General features: G+C 37.2%; 2 protein-coding genes across 2 annotated transcripts in view; one reads left to right on the forward strand and one right to left on the reverse strand.

Annotated features, from left to right (window-relative positions):
- Nucleotides 1-14,759, forward strand: part of LOC581821 (ABC transporter C family member 8) — a 32,284-nt gene extending 17,525 nt beyond the window's left edge. The window contains exons 4-23 of the mRNA XM_031000034.1: nt 169-271; nt 676-774; nt 1,394-1,559; nt 1,795-1,932; nt 2,385-2,622; nt 3,051-3,271; nt 4,168-4,334; nt 4,707-4,776; nt 5,210-5,367; nt 5,826-5,918; nt 6,402-6,504; nt 7,644-7,757; nt 8,330-8,441; nt 10,064-10,191; nt 10,559-10,637; nt 11,714-11,822; nt 12,422-12,525; nt 12,983-13,116; nt 13,745-13,807; nt 14,412-14,759. Coding sequence (XP_030855894.1) covers nt 169-271; nt 676-774; nt 1,394-1,559; nt 1,795-1,932; nt 2,385-2,622; nt 3,051-3,271; nt 4,168-4,334; nt 4,707-4,776; nt 5,210-5,367; nt 5,826-5,918; nt 6,402-6,504; nt 7,644-7,757; nt 8,330-8,441; nt 10,064-10,191; nt 10,559-10,637; nt 11,714-11,822; nt 12,422-12,525; nt 12,983-13,116; nt 13,745-13,807; nt 14,412-14,549 — 2,537 coding nt within the window. The 3' untranslated portion in view covers nt 14,550-14,759. The remainder of the gene's footprint in view (nt 1-168; nt 272-675; nt 775-1,393; nt 1,560-1,794; nt 1,933-2,384; nt 2,623-3,050; nt 3,272-4,167; nt 4,335-4,706; nt 4,777-5,209; nt 5,368-5,825; nt 5,919-6,401; nt 6,505-7,643; nt 7,758-8,329; nt 8,442-10,063; nt 10,192-10,558; nt 10,638-11,713; nt 11,823-12,421; nt 12,526-12,982; nt 13,117-13,744; nt 13,808-14,411) is intronic.
- Nucleotides 14,760-16,459: 1,700 nt separating this feature from the next.
- LOC581870 (ATP-binding cassette sub-family C member 9) overlaps nt 16,460-23,155 on the reverse strand; it is a 28,559-nt gene continuing 21,863 nt past the window's right edge. Inside the window, exons 24-31 of the mRNA XM_031000035.1 lie at nt 22,989-23,103; nt 21,908-22,038; nt 20,796-20,871; nt 20,067-20,175; nt 19,451-19,554; nt 18,922-19,055; nt 18,497-18,559; nt 16,460-18,095 (exon numbers count right to left, since the gene is read on the reverse strand). Of these exons, the coding sequence (XP_030855895.1) occupies nt 17,958-18,095; nt 18,497-18,559; nt 18,922-19,055; nt 19,451-19,554; nt 20,067-20,175; nt 20,796-20,871; nt 21,908-22,038; nt 22,989-23,103 (870 nt within the window). The 3' untranslated portion in view covers nt 16,460-17,957. The remainder of the gene's footprint in view (nt 18,096-18,496; nt 18,560-18,921; nt 19,056-19,450; nt 19,555-20,066; nt 20,176-20,795; nt 20,872-21,907; nt 22,039-22,988; nt 23,104-23,155) is intronic.

Here is a 23,155-nt window from a genome sequence, read left to right on the forward strand (position 1 = left end):
TACAAATCATGGTCACAGATCTATAGAAAGTGACATTTGTTGATAATTCATTATTATAAAATCTAAAGATCATAATAGTGAGAGCAACCATTGGCGTGAATGGCTGCCATAGTTAAGTCCAACCTTAAGTCGATCATAGTCTTTGTGAACCCCCTCCCCCACCCCTAGGTCAACTAACAGTAGTGATAGGAACTGTTGGAAGTGGGAAGTCCTCCATGTTGCAAGCCATTATGGGAGAGATGACGACATTGAGCGGCAACATTGAAATCAGGTACGGAATTCATCAACTGCACAATTTCATATTCCAATAGTTAAGTTTGACTTGTTGTCACAACCGCTTTTGTTAAGCTAGCTCTGATACGGAGAAACGAAAATATTACTTTTATGATAACCAACATGGTTCAAGCTTCTTGTCCTTTGTTTTTCTTAGTTTTTTTTTTAAATTTTTTTTTTAAAGTTTTCAATGATTATAAATTCATTACTTCTTCTTTTTCTTTTTTGTTTACATCTGCACATATTACATTTTAAGAGACGGTTCGGAGGTGATGCCATAAACCCACATTGATGCTTTGAATTATCCCTAATGGAATAGTCTGATAGTCTGAGAGACGAACTTCAGGAAGTGCTTAGTGTCTTATTAAGTTGTTTGATTTGCCCTTTAACTTATATTTGAAGGGAAGACTCGAAAACCGCTTTCAGCCCACAAAAGGCCTGGTTAGTCAACGCTTCACTGAAGGAAAACATATTGTTTGGAACTCAAAACGATAAAAGCAAGTGAGTATTCTTAAAGACGAGAACGGTTGTTTGAGAACTATTTGCTCATATTTCTGATTATGGTATAACATTTAACAAAAGTGTCATTTTGTATGGCCATGCCTCTTGTCACAACGTAGAGTTATTAAAACACTTGAGGACAGTCGGATCTGTCGGTAAACTGTTTATCTGTCGAACAAGAGAATAATTAAGGATTCGAATACAGCCCAGGTATCTTCTTTTTTATGTTAGCGCAAAAGCACCTCGGAGAGATTATGTCAATGGTGAAGAAACAAATTAAAGATGTTATACTAGAAGATTCGTTTCCATAAATATTTGTAATTTGATATTTGTATAGCGCTCATGTCCAACACGCAAGATGCTCAAGACACTCCAATATTACCCTGGCTACCGATTTCGGTACTCACAGCATGTAAGGAATATTCCTTCGTGCTAGAACACCTCGGCGGAGAGTGGCAATCATGGATTAATCTTATAAGGCCGTCCAAACTGTATGTCCAGATTAAAACCAGAACGTTTTTTTTGCAAACACATTCACTGATAGAGACCTTCACTCTATCTCCAGATTTTACAGCATTTCGAGTTTTTTTAAACCCTGATTTTGTTTGCTGTTTCTCAGATACCAGAAAGTGATCGAGGCCTGCGCCCTAGGTCCAGATATCGCCATGTTACCTGGAGGAGATCATACAGAGATTGGTGAGAAAGGTATCAACTTGAGCGGAGGACAGAAACAGAGAGTCAGCGTAGCGAGGACCATGTATTCAGACAGAGATATCGTCATATTGGTATATTAATTCGTAAAATCCTTAGAATTGTTAAAGGTAATTTAGTATCAAACTTTAATTTCGTAGAAGTGACTTAATCAAGGATTAATCCCGATATAAAACAGCCAAAGCAAACCTAATTTAATACTCAATCATTATAAGGAATGAGAGTTCCGATTAAACACCAGAATATTCACAAACCTCCTTCACAAAACTATATGAATACAAAATCTACCTCTTTTTCCCTCTAATTTAGGACGACCCTCTGTCGGCTCTTGACATGCACGTAGGAGCTCATCTCTTTGAGAATGGAATTCTGAAGATTCTCAAGAAACAGAAACGAACCATCATTCTCGTCACCCATCAGCTCCAGTATTTACCAGAGGCTAACAAGGTAAGTTGACTTGAAATTATTGTTACGTTTGTCATATCCCTGGTGAAGAAAATAATAATGAACGAGGGAAATGAATGCATTTCGTGTCTATTATAGTCTTGAAGATGCACTGTATATTTGTGTTCTTCTTATGATATAACTGAATACGTCGGTTAGGGGCTCCGATAAATGCTTATATAGGTTTTTTTTCTCAAATATGTAGCATTACGGTTAAGGTCGTACTTTGGTTTTAGGTCAGGATTTGGGTATAGTGTTTAGTTTAGGGTCGAAATTAGGGATTCGTTAAGTGTAGGTCTGTAGGATATTAACCGCTCAGTTGTCACCGGAGTAGGTGTCGTATAACTGCCGGCTAAAATGAAACCGATCAAAATCCGAAAGGAAGAACTTCCAAATCGTCAACTTCTATGAAAACATGTTATTATAGCCTCGGAATTATCTGAAAACTATTTTAGATCATCGTAATGAAGGATGGGCAGATCGCACTGCAGGGTGACCCGGAAGAAATTGCCAAGGCTGACCCTTCACTGTGTGCTGATTGGCAGAGAGCTCTGCATGTGTTCAGCGAATCAGAGGCTGAGTTGTCAGGGGCGGAGTCTGAAGCTGTCCACGAGGAGAGGTTGTCACTCAAGAAACAAATCGCGAAGCTACAGCAGTCGGCAGGTTTATCCACCGAATCCATGCAGCAAGAAAGTAACTAGGGTTATGAGAATTCTTATTCAGTGTATCTTTGTTTTCTCTTTGCTTGAGTATTAACATGCTACTATTTTCAAATATTATGTTAGCTGATAATTCAAGCTTCAAATGACAACAGGTTGATGGGACATCTGTTATCATTGTAAAAACTAATAGATTTTATCCCTGCAGTGTTATCTAAGCCATGTTGTTGGGAAAAGTTAAAGACGGGCTCGTCATGTCTCATTTAACTATCACAGTAGCCAAACTTGTACAAACTGAAATCTATAAATGAAGATACTGTTCTGCAACAGAGGAGATATGAATCAAAACAATATATTCGAAATCTAGCTGAACATATAAAACCACCCAAGAAAAATGTTGTTGGTCTCTGGTTACCGTTACGGCTTATGCTCATGTGAATCACAGTCACCTCTTGCATCTAGTTACAGGTGCCGAGGCGGATAAAGGACGTCTTATCGTCAAAGAAGACCAAGAGACCGGGTCGGTAGATTCCAGGATCTACTTCTACTACTTCAAATCAATGAACTACTGGGTGACGTTGGGTATCCTTGTGACGGTGGCGGCCAGGGCAGGCACCCAGATAGGCAGTAACTTCCTCCTGGCTGACTGGTCTGAGATTAGCGTCACTACGAACGATACAGAGGTACAACTGTAGATAAACGCCTCGGATTGAGTACGTTATGGTGTACGATTAGTTGATCGAGAGATCATAATATCATGTATTCGTTGTTGTTGTTGTTGTTGTTGTTGTTGTTGTAATCATTTCTTTATAACACAGAAACTTATAGCATTGCACGAAATAACAATAATACTAATCAGGCCCGTGAATCTTTTTGGGTTCAAGGCAGGTTTGTACAATGAATCATAAAACACAAAAAGCAAGATAAAACACAAAGATGCAATAATGGAATTGGTAGTACAATGGAAAAGTTGAAAATTAAGGCAGCCGGGCATCAAATAGGGAAAGTTTACAGCGGTAAGCACCACTAATAACCTTCCAGAGCCGCCTCCACCCTAGTATTGAACACCATTATAGTAGGTCATGGTATGATTACATTATCTATTTGAGAGAGAAAAAAGAATGGTAGTGGCTTAGATGCGGGGCGGGGGGGGGGCAACATGTCGCAATAAGATTTCATGGGAAGTCGGAACGTGAAAAGAAGAAGATGATAGCCAACCTACACACCTTCCCTTATCAATGACCTTGATAGTTGGTATTTCATTCACCTAGTTAGACCAGTGCCACTATTATGCTAGTGGCCAATTACTTAACCCATGCTACACCATATAGTTCAAAGGAAAATAAGAAACATTCCAAATAAATTCAATATTCATTTACAAACGTTCCAATAATAATAATAATAATATTCAGTTCTGTTATGAAATAACATCTCTTTGCGCTTCCAAAGAGCTTTAGAAAATATTCAATGACAGTTTAAACAGGGGGTCTTTAAAAAAAATTAAAAAAGTTGCAGAGCTAAATCCATCGTAATTGCCGCAGGCCTAACTCCTTTAAATGTTGTTACTGCATTTCTACAGGAAATACTAGAACAGACGAACTATTACATCACGTACTACAGCGTGTTGTCATTTATGACCATCCTGATGCGAATCTTTTCGATTGTCTTCATTACTGTTGGAGCTTACCTGGCTGCTAAGTCGCTACACATCAACATGCTGGACAACATCGTCTCTATACCTATGAGGTTAGGGCAATTCCCTAAAATTCTCAGGGCCTAGCTAGGGGAGGGGCGGGACGGTAACCCCCTCACCGAATAAAAGTATCAAGTAATGATGATACTAAGAATGTATATCTTTCTTGCGCGAAGAAAGTATAATTAGCATATCTGTTGTATTTCAGGTTTCCTTTTATGACTATGAACGTATCCTATATTAAATGAGTGACGACTGTTACACTGAATGATAACGCTCATTGCAGCTGAGACCATGATAAAAATATATTTAAAAAAGGTCCATGTATCGCTGAATTTACCCTACATTATAATATTCCATGACGTTATGTCCCCTTAAAATGTGTAAAAGCTGTTTTTAGCATCTGTTTCGTGTTTCCTACACAGGTTCTTTGATACGACACCAAGTGGAAGATTCATGAATAGGTTGTCATTTGATACCCAAATGATCGACCAGGTAAGAAGTCATTGAACAAAAAATCAGAAGAGATATTCTATATATATTTTGCAGTTATACATGTTCCAGCGATGCAATTTCATTATAGGCGATTAAAGTTATAGTTGACTTCACTTCATGAAATCTATGACAAAAAGTTTATTATGTATCGCTTTGCAAAGCTCTTTTTTTCATTAATCTCCCCGATTGGAAAATATCAGAGACACATCCAGACAGGTGCACTGATAAGAAGAAAAAAAGTAAATGGAATATTTAAGTTAAATAGATTGATCATTGTTTACGTACTACTCCGGAGAAATATTGGCATTTTATGCATTTGATTACATGCAGTTTGTTTTCGACTTTTCTGAAACAATAACATGATTTCAATAAAGTAAAATATACCAATTCCGAAGAAAATAATTATTTTGAAACATCGTCTCTTTTCTCTCAGAGGATCATTCAAAGCATAAGGATGTTCATCAATACCCTGTCGATGGTTCTATCTTCTCTGGTTGTCAACATCGTCGTCAATATCTATTTCATCCTCTTCGTCATCCCCACCGTCATCACCTTCATCGTGCTGCTCGCCTACTACTTGACAACCTCAAGGTAACTTTCAACAATTGTCGTATATTTTCCTGATAGTATGTTTATCGGTAGTCCAAAATTACGCTCACAAACTACATTATTACAAACTTTTATTGTGCCTTTACAATGAATAAAAGCATAAATATTTCCTGTTCGTGTAATTCAATCCCATTTTTTAAAATAAATATATTGGAAGTGTTGCCGAAATATACATTATTGCGAATAAAGGACAACATCATTTACCATATCATCAACAACAATAATAACGACGACGTTAGCCAATTCTTTACGATCTTGCATACTACACAAACATTATCATGTTAAAAATATAAACGAAAAAATATTGTATTTGCCATTAACCGAATGAATTTTGTAGGAAAAAAAATGCCGTTGCTCGTGTTAGCGATTTCATGATTAGTAACCAAAATTAGGCAGCCATGTTCTTGAGGAGTATAGTATTTCTTTTTACTCTTTTGAAGGGAGCTTCAGCGTTGTGAGAGCGTCACTCGATCGCCAATCTTCGCCCATTTCTCCGAGACTCTTGGGGGATTGCCCACCATCAGAGCATTTCAGTAAGGCATTTCTTAAAGTCCCACTGCACTTGAAATTATGCTATAAAGTTTGAATAACCAATGGCGGAGAGTAATTTGAGCCATTGAGGGACACTGGCACCCCGGGGACACACTAGTCTTACGAGATGGATTAAATTCGAATTAGGAAGGCTTTCAATTGGAGGAGGGTGTGGAAGAGGGTTCCGTCATCTCCTTTCTATGTTTCTTTCCCATTTGCCTTCCATTCTATTTCTAAGCAGTTTGAAACCCCCTTTTACCGTGTGTGATGAAATAATGAAATACTTCCAATTTAAACAACATGAACAACACACACCAGGGACCGGTTTCACAAAGCCTTTTTTCAATGACAAATGACAAAAATCAGTGACAAATCTGTTGATAACCAATCAGAAGCAAGGATTTCAGTAGCTTATAACAAAAACTGTCATTTGTCACTGATGACAAGTTTTGTGAAACGAGGCCCTGCTCTTTCTGCTTCTTCAGGGACGAGAGGCGATTCTTTAAGATTGCTCAAGATCGCATCTTGGTGAACAACCGCGTGTTTCTCTACCTGGTCACTGCTCAGAGATGGATGGCAATCCGACTCGTAAGTCTCTTTTCCATGATTATGTAATCGAACTTGGATCATGAACTATTGTAACAATTTATACTGAAAATATATAAATGATGACTGTTCATAAATGTGTCGTATAATCTATCCCAATTCGAAGTGAAACTGACTGTATGTTTCGTGCGACAACTAACATGACGTAGGTTTTGCCCAATTTATATCATTATTCAAATAATCTTATTATTACGTGTACGTTGGTTGTATTTGTAAGACCATGATAGAAAATGCTCCCACATTGCTAAAATTATACTAATGCATTAGTAAAGAAACTATCCCTATACCTAGCATACCCCTTTCCACATCCCAAGGAGAGTGAAATAATCCATCGTCAATAATAATAACAATAATTATAATTATAAAAAGAAAAACAATAATAACGATAATAATAATAACAATAATAATAGTAATACAAAATCGCCTGGCTGGCAGAAGGGCGTTAGCTCGAATTTCAGGTCAAGAATGAAGCGTTAAGCAGAAGGACGTTAGCACTAAATCGCCTCAAACTTTTATAAAACTGACTGATTTCCGAGAGAAAATTGTTTGGCCATGTTCTACTATAACATTTCTATTAGTCTTTTAAGTTTAAACCAATTTTCAGGACGGAAATCATTTTAAATATAAAACAAATCTTTAAATGCGAATAATTCTAATAAAAGAGTCGCTCGCGCGCTAACGCCCTTATGCCAGCCGGTCGACGTGACTAGTGATGTCATAATCACTTCAGTTGTTACATCTTCCAAAAAAACAGCCGCGTGAATGCTGACTCCTCGTTCATCAATAGATTATACTGTACATTACCTCCGGTTCTAGGACACCTACCCCCTGGACATCCACCCGGACAATCCCAGACACCTCTAGTTGTCCTAGGGGTAGTTGTCTGGGGGTAGTTGTCCAGGGGAAGTTTTCCGGGGGACATTGTCGTCCTAGAGGGTGGTTGTCCTAGGGGGTAGGTTTCCTAGGGGTGGTTGTCCTAGGGTGTAGTTGATTGGGGGTGGTTATCCGGGGTGGATGTCCAGGGGTCGGGTGTCCGGATAAGAATACCTCCCTACCTCCGAGGCGGTTGTGATAAATTAGGTAAATTATTCTTGTGATGATATTTTCCATTTCTCTTCCAGGATTACCTCGGAGCACTGATAGTCACCGTCTCCAGTCTCTCAGTCCTCATCGGGGCGTTCTATCTTGGCATCGATGCTAGCTATGTGGGACTGGCCATATCATATTCACTTGAGGTATATGATTTGAACCATTATTATCTCTAGTAAATTTAGCATTTCAGGTAAAGGTCAGGAAAGGTATTACGGATTCGAATCATGATGTAGAGCAGTATTATTCGACCCCTAATGAAACTTACCTTTACCTTTTGGGTGAGTTATGGTGAAGTGAATGTCAATGATTAATTTCGCAGATCATAATAATTGTCTTAGTTGGACTAACATAGACTTACAACAAAAACGATGATTTTGTTTTGCATCTTGTAATGTACATGTACTTTAAAAACAAATTTGAATAGGATAGCAGGCACACTAGTTGTAACGATCTTAACTGTGAATTTCTTTCTGCCCCTCCCTCCATACACCACCACCACCACCACCATCATCACCACCACCACCACCACCACTACTTCCACCATCACCACCATCACCACCATCATCACCACCACCAAAACCACCACCACCACCACCACCACCACCACCACCACTACTACCACCACCACCACCACCACCATCACCACCACCACCAACACCACCAACACCAACATCACCACCACCACCACCACCATGGCCTTTCTGTACCACTCCAGATTGCGCTATATTTGAACCGAAACGTCAGGGCTGCTGCGGATATTGAGCTACAAATGAACGCTGTAGAAAGAGTGCAGTACTATATAGAAGTACCTACAGAAGATTATTCAGGTAAGAACTAAAAGGGGTGCCCACTCAGTTCTATTTTAGGTTATGATTCGCGAACAGGAAGTTGAAAGAAGGAACTTATCAATATTTTCACATGAGAAGCAATATCGCCTATATAATCCAAAAGATTGAATTGGATAAGTAGAAAGTAGAATACTAAACGAGCAATGAACTATAATGTACAAAATATTAACAACAGACTGTGGGATGCATGATTAAACCTACATTACATTGCCGGAAGGTGATGTAGAAACTTCGTGCTATCTAGGGGTATGGAGTACTGAAGCTGTGACATCATAAAAATCTATGTTTAGACTCTCACCATTTTTTTCTTCATTTTTCGAAAGAGCAACGAGAAAAAAATAATGTCCAAATGTCAAAAAGCAATTGAATATGTTTAGTATTGACTGAGATATGACCATCTGAACAAATGGATTTCCTATATAATAGGAACTCAGTTCTATTTTGCTCTGGTTCGTAATGTTATGAACCAGAGCAAAAATAACACTGAGTTTCTAAGGGAAATGTCTTTATTCAGATGGTCATATCTCAGCCAATAATAAACATATCCAATTGGTTTTCGACATTTGGACACAAGTTTCGATGCTCTTTTGGAAAATGAAGAAAAATAATGAGAAATTCTAAAAAAGATTTGTTGATGACGTCACACTTCAACACTATACAGTGTGTCCCGAAAAAAACTATACACTTTTGAAATGGCTGCCGAATAACAAACATATGATTCTAGGGGGAAAAGTTATATACGTATGGAAAGCTCATATACTCAACTTTCATATGACACCAAAAAGTTTGAAAATAATTCATGCTTGGGTGAGCACTGCTCTCTTTTGTAAAGGGTATGGAAATTAGGTTGCGCAGGAATTAGCCTTCCAATTTGTGAGAGGTAAATCCTTTGGAGCTTACAACATTGAGGGTGATATGATACATTCATGATTTGCTGATTGAATTTCATGGTTTATTAAACCAAACTTTTATGCACGGAACAGGAATTTAATTTTTTATTCAAAGTCACAGATGTAAGAGAATAACAGTTTGTAACATGGAAATTACAACATGTACCATCACCCCATCCTGACTCCCATAAACACACCTGAGTCTACCAGTGAAGTTACAGTGCTACAATAAAAAATGCAATTCCTGTTAAGTCATGCATAAAATGTTAATCCCATAAACCAAACATTTCACTCAGCAAACCCAAACTTATCACAATTGATCATAAATTGGTCATATCATCCTCAATTCCGTAAGCTCCAAAGGATTTACCTCTCACAAATTGGAAGGCTAATTCCTGCGCAACCAAATTTTCATACCCTTTACAAAAGTGAGCAGTGCTCACCCGAGCATGAATTATTTTCGCAACTTTTTGGTGTCATATGAAAGCTGAGTATATGAGCTTTCCATACATATATAACTTTCCCCCCTAGAATCATATATTTGTTATTCGGCAGCCATTTCAAAAGTGTATAGTTTTTTTCGGGACACACTGTATAGTAACATGCATGATTATACGAACTAGATAATTCCGGATTTCTTTTTATTCAAAATAACTTCCTGTTTGTTTTTGATTGATTTTAATTAATTTAATTTCATTATTTTCCTACTAGGAACTGAACCTCCAGAGGACTGGCCGACTGAGGGTAAGATTGAAGTAGACAATATACACGTGAGGTATTCAGAAGAGCTAGCTACAGTTCTTAAAGGAATCTCTCTATCCGTTCCCTCTCAGGCAAAGGTAATAACCTCTTAAAAATATTCAATTTAAAGTCCCACTGTACTACTGTACTTATAGCTACTTGTGCCCTCTATATAGCAAACAATGCCTAATCGGTGCCTATTGGTCCCCCGTGATCCCATGTGTGTGTGCGTGTGCGTTTGTGTGTGTGTTTGTGTGTGTGGATGGAGGTTCTATTATCAACTATCCATTAGACGAAGGCTCCGATATTTACAAAATAATACGGAGATATGCTCACATTTTCTTGCTATTTGTCAGTAATTTTGATTATTCGCTTTCGAAATCAACTTTGATAACCTAACACAATGGGTTTTTTAAAAAAAATACTATTCATGCTTTAAAAAAAAATCTCTCCTGATGATTATAGATTGGGATTTGTGGACGTACTGGAAGCGGCAAGTCTTCTTTCACTCTAGCACTCTTTCGTATGATACAAACCTGCCAAGGTAAGTCATTAAGTAAAACATTATTTATTTATGTTGCTTCTGTTCACACATGTTTTAATTGGGAACCCGTTATGATATCTTAAGGCCCGGTCCCACTGCACTTACGGATGCAAAGAGGATGTAAAACGTAAAAAAATCTTGCCATCCGTTGGAAAACGCTATGCATCCGCTGTGTACTCATTGCATACGTGTTTCATACGCACTATCCATCGAGCATCCGTCCAACGTGTTTTCATCCGCGCAAAAAGTTTTGAGCTACTCGAAACTTTTAGAACGGATGAACTTCCGCCGTGTACGATGTAAATCCGCCATAAATCCGAGCAACAAACGTTCTATGTCCGCTGTATCCTCTCTGCATCCTCTGGGAATCCTCGCAACTCACATCCGCTGCAGCTGAAAACGGATAGAGGGAGGAAAGATAAGGTACATGGAACGTATATACATCGTTAGTAGCACGGAAATAGAAAGGATGTAAGCGTATGCATCTCGTTTGTAAAGTATTCAAAGCTGTCATCCACTTCCATCCGCTTTTATCCGCTAGGCTTCCGATGAACATCCGTTTAACATCCCCGCTACATACTACCCATGTCCGTTATTTTCCGTTCTGTTTTCGCAAATTTTGTCCATTTCTGGAGCGGATGGAGCCATCCCCGGAATTTTGCTCGTCCGCTGTGTCCTTTATGCATACGTTTTGTGTCCATCGGCCAGTGGGACCGGGCCATTAGCATTTGTGTTGTCTATTAGGAACACGATCTATTTTGGAAAATCGACTAACATCATGGGCGATTTCAATACCCTATTGTATGTCCCATAGAAATAATATTTGATTACGTAATACGCCATTTTTCATGTTCGCACGTCCCAATAGATGACGCCCAAGGCTATTAAAATTGCCTTAAATTGATTCTTTTTAAAATATTCGCGGTCGTGTTAATGATTGAACAGGAGGCAAAACAAATCGACTATTTATCAGATAACTCTCAGATGATACAAATATATAATTAAAAGAAAGTATATCGGACTAATATAAATCCAGAAGATATGTCTTCTTTCTATTCGTTAATTCCCCTCTACAGGTCGTATTGTCATCGACGGGATCGACATCGCCACTGTTCCACTTCTCTCCCTTCGTCAACGTCTCTCCATCATCCCACAAGATGCATTCCTCTTTACTGGAACTATCAGGTAACAGCCAAACTACAAATGCTTCTTTTTCCTTACCTTTTTCTTTCTTCCTTCTTTGTTATGTATCACTTTCTGTCCATTTCTCCCCCACATCTCTCTACCTCTTCATTCATCTCTTGCTGTCTCTCCATCATTGCTCACGATGCATTTCTTTTAATTGAAAGTAAGGATCGTTGTTTCCTATGTTCGTTTTATACTCTGTTAACTTTATTAATTTTATCATTCATGTTTACCTCAGGTAATTGCAATTATGCACACGGTTTTATTTGTTATATACATTTCTGCAACCCTCAGAGCCACCTATTTTTTACTGTTCACAAATCACATTGTCCCGCATTTTTTTGTTTTGTTTTTGTTGTTGCTCGGTTTGTTGCTTGTTTTTGTTTATGTTTTTTGTATTTGTTATGGTTGGAGGTCTCTTTCAGAAACGGGAAACACGGGAGGCACAATTGATCGTCGAAATTTATCCGCAATTCGCCAATAAAACATTTTTTTATCTTTATTTTCGGGGAAAAAAAATCACTACATAGCCATACAATGGTACAAATATGTGGTGTTCACTACTGGTTAACCGTTTTATTGTGCATTTGCTCGCTCAGAAATAATTTGGATCCAACTAGCGGAAAGGCTGATCCTGACTTGTGGCAAGCCCTTGGTATTGCCCAGCTAAAAGATGTAGTACACCAGTTAGAAGGTGGTTTAGGTAAGAACAATGATTTCTTTCTTTTTTCATCATTGTTATTTCAAGAACCTTGATAAATAATATCAATGGATTGGTATTCTTTTTTTTTCTTTGTGTGTTTTATTAAAGCAAACCATGAGAATCACATATTTACAAGATTTGATAAAGTGAGGAAAAAAAATTAAAAAATTAAAAACATTAAAAAAGGCAGACAAATGGTATAAACAGAAATACATGTACAAGGCAGCAGTATACACAAAAGTAGGGATTTGTATTCTTTATAATAAGGTGTCTGAATAATTGAAGACGTTTTCTCGCAAACAAGTTGAGGTGCAAAGTCAAAACAAAAGCTGTAAAGAACCGTCAATAGAGGGAAACATTGAAATAGAAGTCTTTGACACTTTTGTTCTCAGAATTTATTTTATGATTCGTTCATCTAAATCTGTGTGAATCTCTAATGTGAAACGTGCTTTTAAAGACTACGAGGTGTCGGAAGGCGGAGATAACTTCAGTGTCGGGCAGCGTCAACTCTTCTGCCTTGCCAGAGCTTTCCTGAGAAACTCCAAGATTGTCATCATGGATGAAGCGACTGCCTCAATAGACCACGAAACGGTAGGTATCTTTAATATTCAAATCCGGGAACATGTGGCTAATGTTCCTTTAAAGATATAGACCGGTAGTGGTAAGATTGCGGTTCAAGGGTTTTGGGTGTAAAATATCAATTCAATATTGTTTAAATATTGCCTTTAGAGGTTTAGATGGCATTACTTTAACCTAAATTTGCAAACAAGCAGAAATATATGCCCAAATATTCGATGTTGAAGTGCATTCGCGATGTCTATCCAGGCCGGATCGATATGAAAATTTACCAAATATAATAATAGACGGTTTCCCGTCAAAATTTGTATCATCACGTATTAGTCAAAACATAATCTTTCACATGATTGGTAATAAGAGCTTCCATTTCATTTTTTGAGAGGGGGCGTTTCCAAAACTGGGATAAACCTTTAAAGACAAATTATGTACTTTGCTCGAGATAACTTTTAAAGCAGTAATACTCCATTTAAGTCATATGTATATCATCTGTGTCTATGGCGCACGTGTAATCCCATCTTTTTTAACGTATTCCTTCAGCATCTGTATACGAGAATGACAACTGAGAGAATCGCTTCATCATTGACTTTATTGTATAAAGGGTCATAACAATAGCTATTGCCTTTTGTTTTTGTTGATCTTACAGGATAGGATACTCCAAGATGCGGTGGCCGATATATTCCAGGATAGAACAGTCCTCACTATAGCGGTAAGTCATTTATATTTAGATTTTTGAATGGTGTTTTAAAGTCGAGTAGTTTGAGCACTTGACTGGAAATGCGTTTTAGTTTTAGTTTTAGTTTTAGTTATAGTTTTAGTTTTAGTTTTAGTTTGGGTTTTATGTTTTATTACCTAAACAAAAAGTACCTAAATATAACGATCATATGTGAATGTTTAACATTGAAAGGATAAAGGGGACCAGAAAATAGCATTAAATGCTAAGGTCATGCGGTTCTCGTCTACTCTCTCGCACTGTCGGCAACCTCATCGCATAAACTTGTTTCATGTAACTTACGCAACTAAAGATGCGATGAATGTATTTTACCACGATTGTACCTCTCTATGACTTCGATTATTTGTTTTTGTAAATTGATTTGAAAACTTTTTTTTTCTTCAATTTTTGTGTATTTCCGTCTGTACATTTAAATCTTTATTCGTCTTATGTGACGTAAAACTATTGAATGTAAAATCTTCATGATTAACTGAAATGTATGTACTTAAATGCCTGTGTAACCTGGTCAAATTGAGAGATGTAAAATAAGTCTGGGATATTTTCAAGTTGTTCCCTTTTTTTTCATTTTCTCCTGGATCAGCATCGTGTTGGTACCATACTCGACTCCGATACCATCCTAACTCTTCGAGATGGCGCGGTCATCGAGTTTGACTCCCCCTCCGTGCTCCTAGAGAGAGACGACAGTGTGTTCGCCTCGCTCGTCAAAGCCGGAAAATGATGTAATCAGAGATGTAGTTTTAAGAGGCACATGGGTACATCACCAAGGTTTTCTTAAAATAAAAAAAATCAGAGTAGGGTGAGGATTATCTTCGTGGATCACCTTTTGAAATTTGTGAACATTACAATGACGGTTGTACACAATCCAAACATGATTAAATATACGGTTTGATAGGATATTGAAATTGCCCTCGAGTTTTTTTTTTATAAAGATTCATGTTATTAAAGGTAATACAAAGTTTTGGGAAATTTTGAAAATTGGGTGGATAGTGATTCTTTACTATTTGGATATATTTGGATGCCCCTGTGGATGTATTATACGCACTAGAAATTTTAGTCCCCAAAACCCTTCTGCTTTCGAGAAAAATTAAATATAAAAATTTACCGGTGCTCCCGGTAAATTTTGATAAAATTTCAAATAGCGCCTACGGCCGTACAATGGTAGCTGCGACCATGAAAATCTCAGGATATGTAGTTGTGATATATAGTTTCCAAACGGGAATAGCTAACCGGTCGATTTTAGTCAAGACACATTGTTTTATAGCTTAATAAATATCTTGACCTTGAGAGGGAGCTATACAACATAACGAGAGTGTTATTTACAATTTCATAACTTTAGACTCGATTTCAACCGCGACAACGATCACTGAGTATTGTAGGATCGTATATGCTTCCAATATGTTCATTTGAACCAAATTTATGACCCCATACCAAAACTTTGTATTACCTTTAAGGAAAGGGACACGGGAAAAGGATGGGAAACAGTAAATGAATAAACCCAGTTCCACACTCGATTCCCTCTAAGCGATCGCCATGTCATTCATCAAAATAACAAGTGCCACACCCTCGATGCTAGTGCCCCCCCCCCCCCCCCCCAATGGATGGACTAAGGCCATTGGGTGGGATATTTCATCAGAGAGTGAAATTCTCCATGTTAGAGCAGGCACAACTATTTCACAACATTAACTTATTACCCCAAATTGACACTCATGGGTCAATACCATGCCAGCCTTGCTCTTTTGTTGTAAACTGTGTAGTTTATGTTTATGTTTACGTGTGTGTTTGTGTTTACATTAATTTTTATATTATGACTATCATATTCATTCCGGACATATAATTCCATAGTCAATGATAAAAGAATAGGGGAGGATTCTTTTATCGATTAAAGTGCATAATCTACACTCGAATAGTTCGATAATTCAGCAATACCTTGTAAGGTAACATTTTTTGTGTACATGTGAAATGATTCTCAGAATATCAATTTATAATTATTCTTACTGAATTTTGTGTCATTAACTCTAAAAAAAACACCATATAAATCTTGGATAAGATGAATTTAGGAATAGCATTCCGGATAGACTGTGTATAGAAATTCGCCAAAAAGAATTGTGCACTGGTTTATAATTCTCTGCACTATTTTATCTCACGACGATTGTCGTAATATATATGTATATCACAATTATATCTAAATCATTTTCTAACTCCCTCCCCCTCCCTTCCTCCCTTCCCCCTCTCTCTCTCTCTCTCTCTCTCTCTCTCTCTCTTTATTTGTCTCTCTCTTTATTTCTCTCTCTCCCTCTCTCTCTCTCTATATTGTTTTGTCTCTCTGTCTTTCTCAATGTATCTATCTAACTCCCTCTCCTTTCTCCTACCTCCTCCCTTCTTCCCATCCCTCCCTCCCTCCTCCCTCCCCCTCATTCTCTCTCTCTCCCTCCCTCTCTCTCCCCCTCTCTCTCTCTCTCCCTCTCCCTCTCTATCTTTCCCTCCCTTTATATCCTTTCTCTTGAATGTATCATTTGTTATCTACAAAGACAGCAACGGACATGAACCAGTTAAGACAAGCATGAGCTTTATTAATAAATAATATGCTTCTTATATTCTAAAAAAATATAAACAAAGTAAAAAAAAAAAACAATTGTTCACTCTGAACATCAATTTTCATCAATTATCGAATATCACATTGGAATTTCGATTGTGATCATATTTGTAACTATAGTGTACTTTCCAGTAATATTTCAAGAGGTTTAATATTCCAATGAAGTGAAGGGGTATAGAGTAACGTATCTCTTCGGGTCATGTTATTTGTATTAAGTAAAGCCTAATTGAGAGAAGAAAAAAAATACTTGAACGCTATGTGTATGTTATGAAATTAAAATCAATCTGAAATATACCAGAATGTTTATTATTCACGCATTCTAAATAATGTGCCTGTCTTAAAACTGTATATAAAAATGTATGTCACCTATTTTTGGACTCACTCACTCCGTTCGTTAAATATCATTGTTTATTATCCTTTAAATCATATCATATCGAAATCAAAGACATACAAGTTACAAAAGACGAGACGGGACGCCCCCATTCTGGTCCACGCAAATTGGGATCAAGAACAGTGATTTTCGTGGGGAAATACATTATCCATTAGCTCGGATGTTTGCCCCATTCCAACAACAATTACATGCCGTGTATCGAACCCGCGTCCTACCAGTTTTCAAGTCCGATCTCTGTCCACCGGGTCACACTGCCACGTGCATACATCAACCATTAGATTATTGAATCCTGTTAAGAAAATATATATTTCCCACAAATTCTTACGCAAACACAAAACGCGAAAGATGCATTTATGGCGATCATTTAGAAATAAATTACATTTCTATGAATTATTACCTATAGCTACTTCTTAACACTTTCGATGTACTTTTTGTTTGATCTGGTGCAAGTAATGACCACAAAGTGCCGTTGACAAATATTTCGATTGAATTATATATTTTGCTTATATAGCGCCTAACACTTACTTTACCATATAAGCGCTTTACAATAATGCAGCATCGTTACCCTGGCTTTAGCAGTGCAGCTGTGTTTAAAGGAATAAATTCCGACCAGGTATCCATATTGTTACTTTACCTGGGTGGAGTGTGGCAAATGTAGATCAATGTCTTGCCAAAGGACATTAGTTGAAAGCTCTAATGTTTCACGTGAAATACAGGCTTCAATCAAAGTAAGTGTACTTTGCTGGTTTTAAAAAACCAAGACAGTGTACGTGATAAATAAATAGTATAAAGGTACGGATACAAATGTTCAACAGATGATATCGATGTACGTCGCTAGATCATTTTGAATGGCGATACCAACAACTGACCTTGAAATTTCACAACAACGAAGAAAAGTCCTTAAATTTTTAATTGAAAAAAGAGGCTATTAATGCTTTTGATTTGCGGACAGCCTATAACAACTCAACATTTGGTGATAACAACTCAAAATTTGGCGATAACAATTTTTAAATATATCTTTAATTGATTTTTTAATTATTAACAATTGGAGAGCGTCACGTCCCCGCCTTCGTCTAGCGACGTCCCTGCCATTGAAAACATTAGGATTCAGGATCTTTATTCCTTTGTAGATGGATATCCATTCACCTTCCCGCTCGAAGGAGTGATGCAAAGATACTGTTCTCCTGGCGTAGGAGATTGCTAGGTGTGTCGAATTCTGCAACTCTGCCTTCATCTAGAGTTAGGATGTAGTCGGAATTCAGAAGGGTATCGATGCGGTGCTGATAAAAAGAGAAAGGGATTATATATTTAGTCATGTCTTGTCATTTTATTGTTTGTATTGTTAGTCCATATATACCTGTTAGTTTATACATGTATAATATAAACAGTGAAACTTACTGTCTTTTGGATTAATGTGATTATACCAGTACTCATCGTATTTTGCAATGTCAAGTAAGCGTTAAAAAATTATTGTTGATTAAAGATTTTCATGATTTTTCAACTTGAAGTTGTAGTGCTCCATTTGTTATAGACGTTGATGTATAATTTTAAAGATTCAACATGTTATATAAAAAATAAGAAAAATAAAGATGTAACTCAATTCTTTTTTATTCTTGACTTTTGATCGCTTTTGAGAGCTTTCAGCAAATGACCAGCAGCCTTTAAATAAAACAACTCTTACCGCTATTGTCAGTACTGTTCTATCTCTGAAAACCTCCTGGACAACTCCTTGTATGATCTTGTCCTGTTTAAAGAGAACATGAATCATGTTAGCAGAAATGTGCTCTTCCATAATATATTTAAGGAATTTATATATTCATTACCTTAATCTGAAAACAGCCTCTAATTTATTCTTCTTTTTTCATCTTGGGAAAACATGAAAACAAAATAGTCCAGGGCCCCGTTTTATGGAGAGTTGTGGTTTATCCAAATCATTCGCAATTAGTCCTCCAATCAATCGCAAGTGTGCAGTCTCCCATCTTTTATGAACATAGTTGCGACTGATATCAATTACAAATAAGTTGCGATTAATATCAACTCCTTATAAGACGGGACACATGTCTTGTTTCAGTATAAAAATTATTTAAACATTTCATTATTCGTTACCGTTTCTTTGTCAATGGAAGCTGTAGCCTCATCCATAACTAGAATACGCGATTCTCTCAAGAAAGCTCGTGCTAAACAAAAGAGTTGACGCTGTCCGACACTGAAATTCTCTCCTCCTTCTAACACCTTCGAATCTGAGGATTAGATTAACAAAATCATCATGTAAACGATGATCACCATATATTCCTATTCGATTTCCCACTTAACTTTCTCTTGCCTGTCTTTTTCTTTGTACTTCTTCTCTCTCTTCTACTTGCTCCACTGATTACATACAATTTTTATTTCTTGTTCCTTCTCTTTTTACATGTTGCATTTCTGAACTTCTTGTTAACGCGGTTATCAATTAATAAAGGCAAATAATCAAATAATAATAATTTAGATCAAATAAAAGAGCCCTTAAAGATATTAGAGAAAATCAAAAAATTGATAAATTCACATAAATGTTTAATCGTCTATCTATACGATATAAATAGGAGTACACAGTCATATAAAGATTTTAATTTAGCGAAAAGAAGCAAATAATTCTCACCAAGGCCTCCATTCAGTTGTTCCACCGTTTTCTTGAGTTGAGAGATTTCAAGAGAACGCCAAAGCTTGTCATCCTTGCATGTCTCTGTCATATCTAAGTTAGATCTGTAAATAGTCACCAAGTTTCATGAAGCACCAACATGTTACACTGACAAAATGTTGCATAAATAGATTCTTTCGTGTTGGGATGTTGCTTGATTTTTCGCAGTTTCTTATCCATTTTTGTCCCGTCGTTAAATTTGAAGAGAAATAGGTATTCATGGACAAAGTTTGTTTGTTTGTTTGTTTGATTGATTTTATTTTTGCGTTCAAAAAGATACAAATTCAAATTCAAAAATTCTAACAATAACAAATACAATGAATAAAATGTTTACAAAAGTAATTTAAAAAGAAAATCATGTACAATTATATCATACGATAAACATGTACGAAGCATACAAATAAGATAAGGAATATGAAATATTTTTCAATAAATTAGAGAGGTAATTTAGAACGCAGTGAAGAGTTATTTGTAAACTAGCATTGACTTATGAAAGGAATTATCCTGCTTATATTGGAATGTGTAACAAGGATTGAATCTACCAAAAAGGTCACCCAAAATATTAACAATTCCATACCTGATAGTCCCAGTGAACATCATAGCTTCTTGTGGGATGATAGATAACTGCCGACGTAATGTTCTTAAAGGCACTGTCGTGATGTCAATACCATCGATCATGAGACGCCCTTGAAAGGATAAAAATAATAATGAATGTTTGTTTTTTCAAATGGTGCTGAAATCAACTGGTGGGGGTAGCTAAAAATGTACACGACAGAAGTGCCTTCCATGGAACGGTGGGAAAAGATATAGAAATAAAGAGAGAAAAGGAGAGGGAGAATGAAGGAAAATATGTAAAATATGTAAAATATGATGTAAAGACTCTCTCTCTCATCAGTAAGTTTTTAATTCACACTTCCTTCACTGAGTGCCCCGAACTCCATACCCGTACCCCCCTCAAGTTGCGGACCTACATGTATACGCTACGCAGCTGCTTGTTGCAATGTGTGCACCCATTTGCATAGTTAATCGAAGTTGATCATTGATGATAAAGATGATAATTGTTTTGGTCGACGTTTAGTTTCGCGTCATTATTACGATGGACATGTTTCTTTTTTCTTTTTTTTCTTCTCACATCAGGAGAAAATTTCCTGCAGAGGACATTTAGAACTCCTCTTTAACTCATTACGCCACTTTGATATAAAAATCAAATTGAAACAAACGTATATTTTAAGGAACATAATTATGTCGAGTGAATTTCAAATCATAGAATTCTTTCATTGTTAGTTGAACAGCTTAATTATGATACCTTTGATTTGCATGAACCGGAAGAGAGCTAGGGTTAAAGAGGACTTCCCGCTTCCAGATCTACCGCATATACCAATCTAACAGAGAGAAACAATAGAATAGGTAATTCAAACAACTAAGATATATTCTTCATTATAAAATATTATTTGAAATCCGGCTTCTGCTCTAGCCATCGAATAACACAATCACTGATAATAATGTATATGTTCAAACACTTTCATTTTAGATACAAGGGTATCCAGATGTAATGTAAGTTCTTCTTTTGAACATAGTTGTATTCGGTTCTAGCCCACCTACCCCCTGGACATCCACCCCGGATAACTACCACCAGTTAACTACCCCCTAGGACAACTACCCCCTAGGGCAACCTCCCACTAGGACGACTATCCCCGGGACAACTACCCCCCGGACAACTACCCCCGGACAACTACCCCCAGAAAACTACCCCTAGGACAACTACCCCCTAGAGGAACTACCCCCGGACATCTAAACCCCGGACAACTACCCCCGGACAACTCCCTCAATATGATATTTATCCAGGGGTAGTTGTCCTAGAGGATTGTTGTCGTAGGGGGTAGTTGTCTGAGGGATAGTTGTCTGTGGGGTAGATGCCCGGGGGTAGTTGTCCCTGGGGGTAGTCGTCCTGGAGGGTGGTTGCCCTAGGGGGTGGTTTTCCTAGGGGGTATTTGATTGGGGGTGGTTATCCGGGAAAGGATGTCCAGGGGGTAGGTGTCCGTATACGTTGTATTCTGATAGCGTTTGGTGTCTACAGTATTTAATTATGATTGCAATATTGTAAAAGTTGGAGTATAAAACAGATCACAGACATTCAAACTGTATGCACCCCTTTTCGTGACGACCCCTCCCCCTAAACAAAGAAGACTCATCTAATTGCCGCTGCATAGGAAGAATGATGTCGATTCCTAAAGTCCAAATTAGTGCATACGCAAGTAAAACAATGCAATATTATTTGCATTGTTCTGTTTGCAATTATTTGTGCATATTATAACTTTCCAGTTGAAAGCCATGCCATCCTCTGCCGCAATGCTACGTCCGACAAATGACGTCTCGTATGCAGCTTGCATTATTAAAAAAGTAATTCAAGAGAAAAACCTTTTGTCCTGGCTGGATGTTGATATTGATGTCACGGAGTACTGGGTCCAGGTCCCTGTCATACCGAGCACTAATGTTCTCCATGAGGATCTTACCCCTCGTCGGCCATTTTTGGGGAGGAGGCATCTCGCCTGTTGACAATAGCGAAATGGGTAGGTTCTCATTCACGTTCTCTTTTCGATTTAAAATTTTGAATTGAAGTTTGATTTTAATTGTTAAAGAAAAAAGACGGTTTACTGAAATCACACTATGATATATTGAAAAGTGGATTACGTCAATTTGTTACACATGCGCCAAAGGGTTATGCATTACAGGGCCATATTTTCTTCTCTTTTCTACCTTTTTTTCATTTCCTTTTCTATCCCTATTTTTCAATGATCTGTTCTTGGTGTTCCCAAAACAAGTCTCGCTTTTTGAATTTTCGCCCTATATTGTGCACGAGTATTCACTGTGGTACACTTCCTGTTATGTTACAAACTGGACCAATTGCTCGCTGGTAGTAAATGTAAAAAGCCATGTAATTCAACTCGATATTAAAGGTAATACAAAGTTTTGGGAAATTTTGAAAATTGGCTGGATAGTGATATTTTACCATTTTTATATATTTGGATGCCCATGTAGATGTATTATAAGCACTAGAAAATTTAGCCCCTAAAACACTTCTGCTTTCGAGAAAAAATGAATATAAAAATCTACCGGTGCTCCCGGTAAATTTTGATAAATTTCAAATAGCGCCTACGGCCATATAATCGTAGCTGCGACCATTAAAGTCTCAGAATATGTAGTTTTGATATATAATTTCCAAACGGAAATAGCCAATAGGTCGATTATAGTCAAGAAACATTGTTTTATAGTTAAATAAATATTTTGACCTTGAGAGGGAGCTATACAACATAAAGAGTTAATTATTTACAATTTCATCACTTAAGACTCGATTTCAACCGCGACAATAATCACTAAATATTGTAGGATCGCATATGCTTCCAATATGTTCATTTGAAACAAATTCATGACCCCATACCAAAACTTTGTATTACCTTTAATGCGTATTTATTTAAATGCTGAGGGTTTTGTTTCTTACCATCATTGTAGCATTCGTTTTGGAGTTCGGAATAGTACCGTACCCTCTCCACAGCGTTCATGTGAAGTTCTAACTCGGAGCAATACCTGACCAGAGAGTTGAGATAGGTGGACACCTTTCAGAAATGAGGAACAGGATTGAAAAGTTGATAATTTTGATACCTTTGC

Source organism: Strongylocentrotus purpuratus, unplaced genomic scaffold, assembly GCF_000002235.5.
Source record: "Strongylocentrotus purpuratus isolate Spur 01 unplaced genomic scaffold, Spur_5.0 spur5_scaffold_6, whole genome shotgun sequence".
In the NCBI taxonomy this organism is placed as follows: Eukaryota; Metazoa; Echinodermata; class Echinoidea; order Camarodonta; family Strongylocentrotidae; genus Strongylocentrotus; species Strongylocentrotus purpuratus.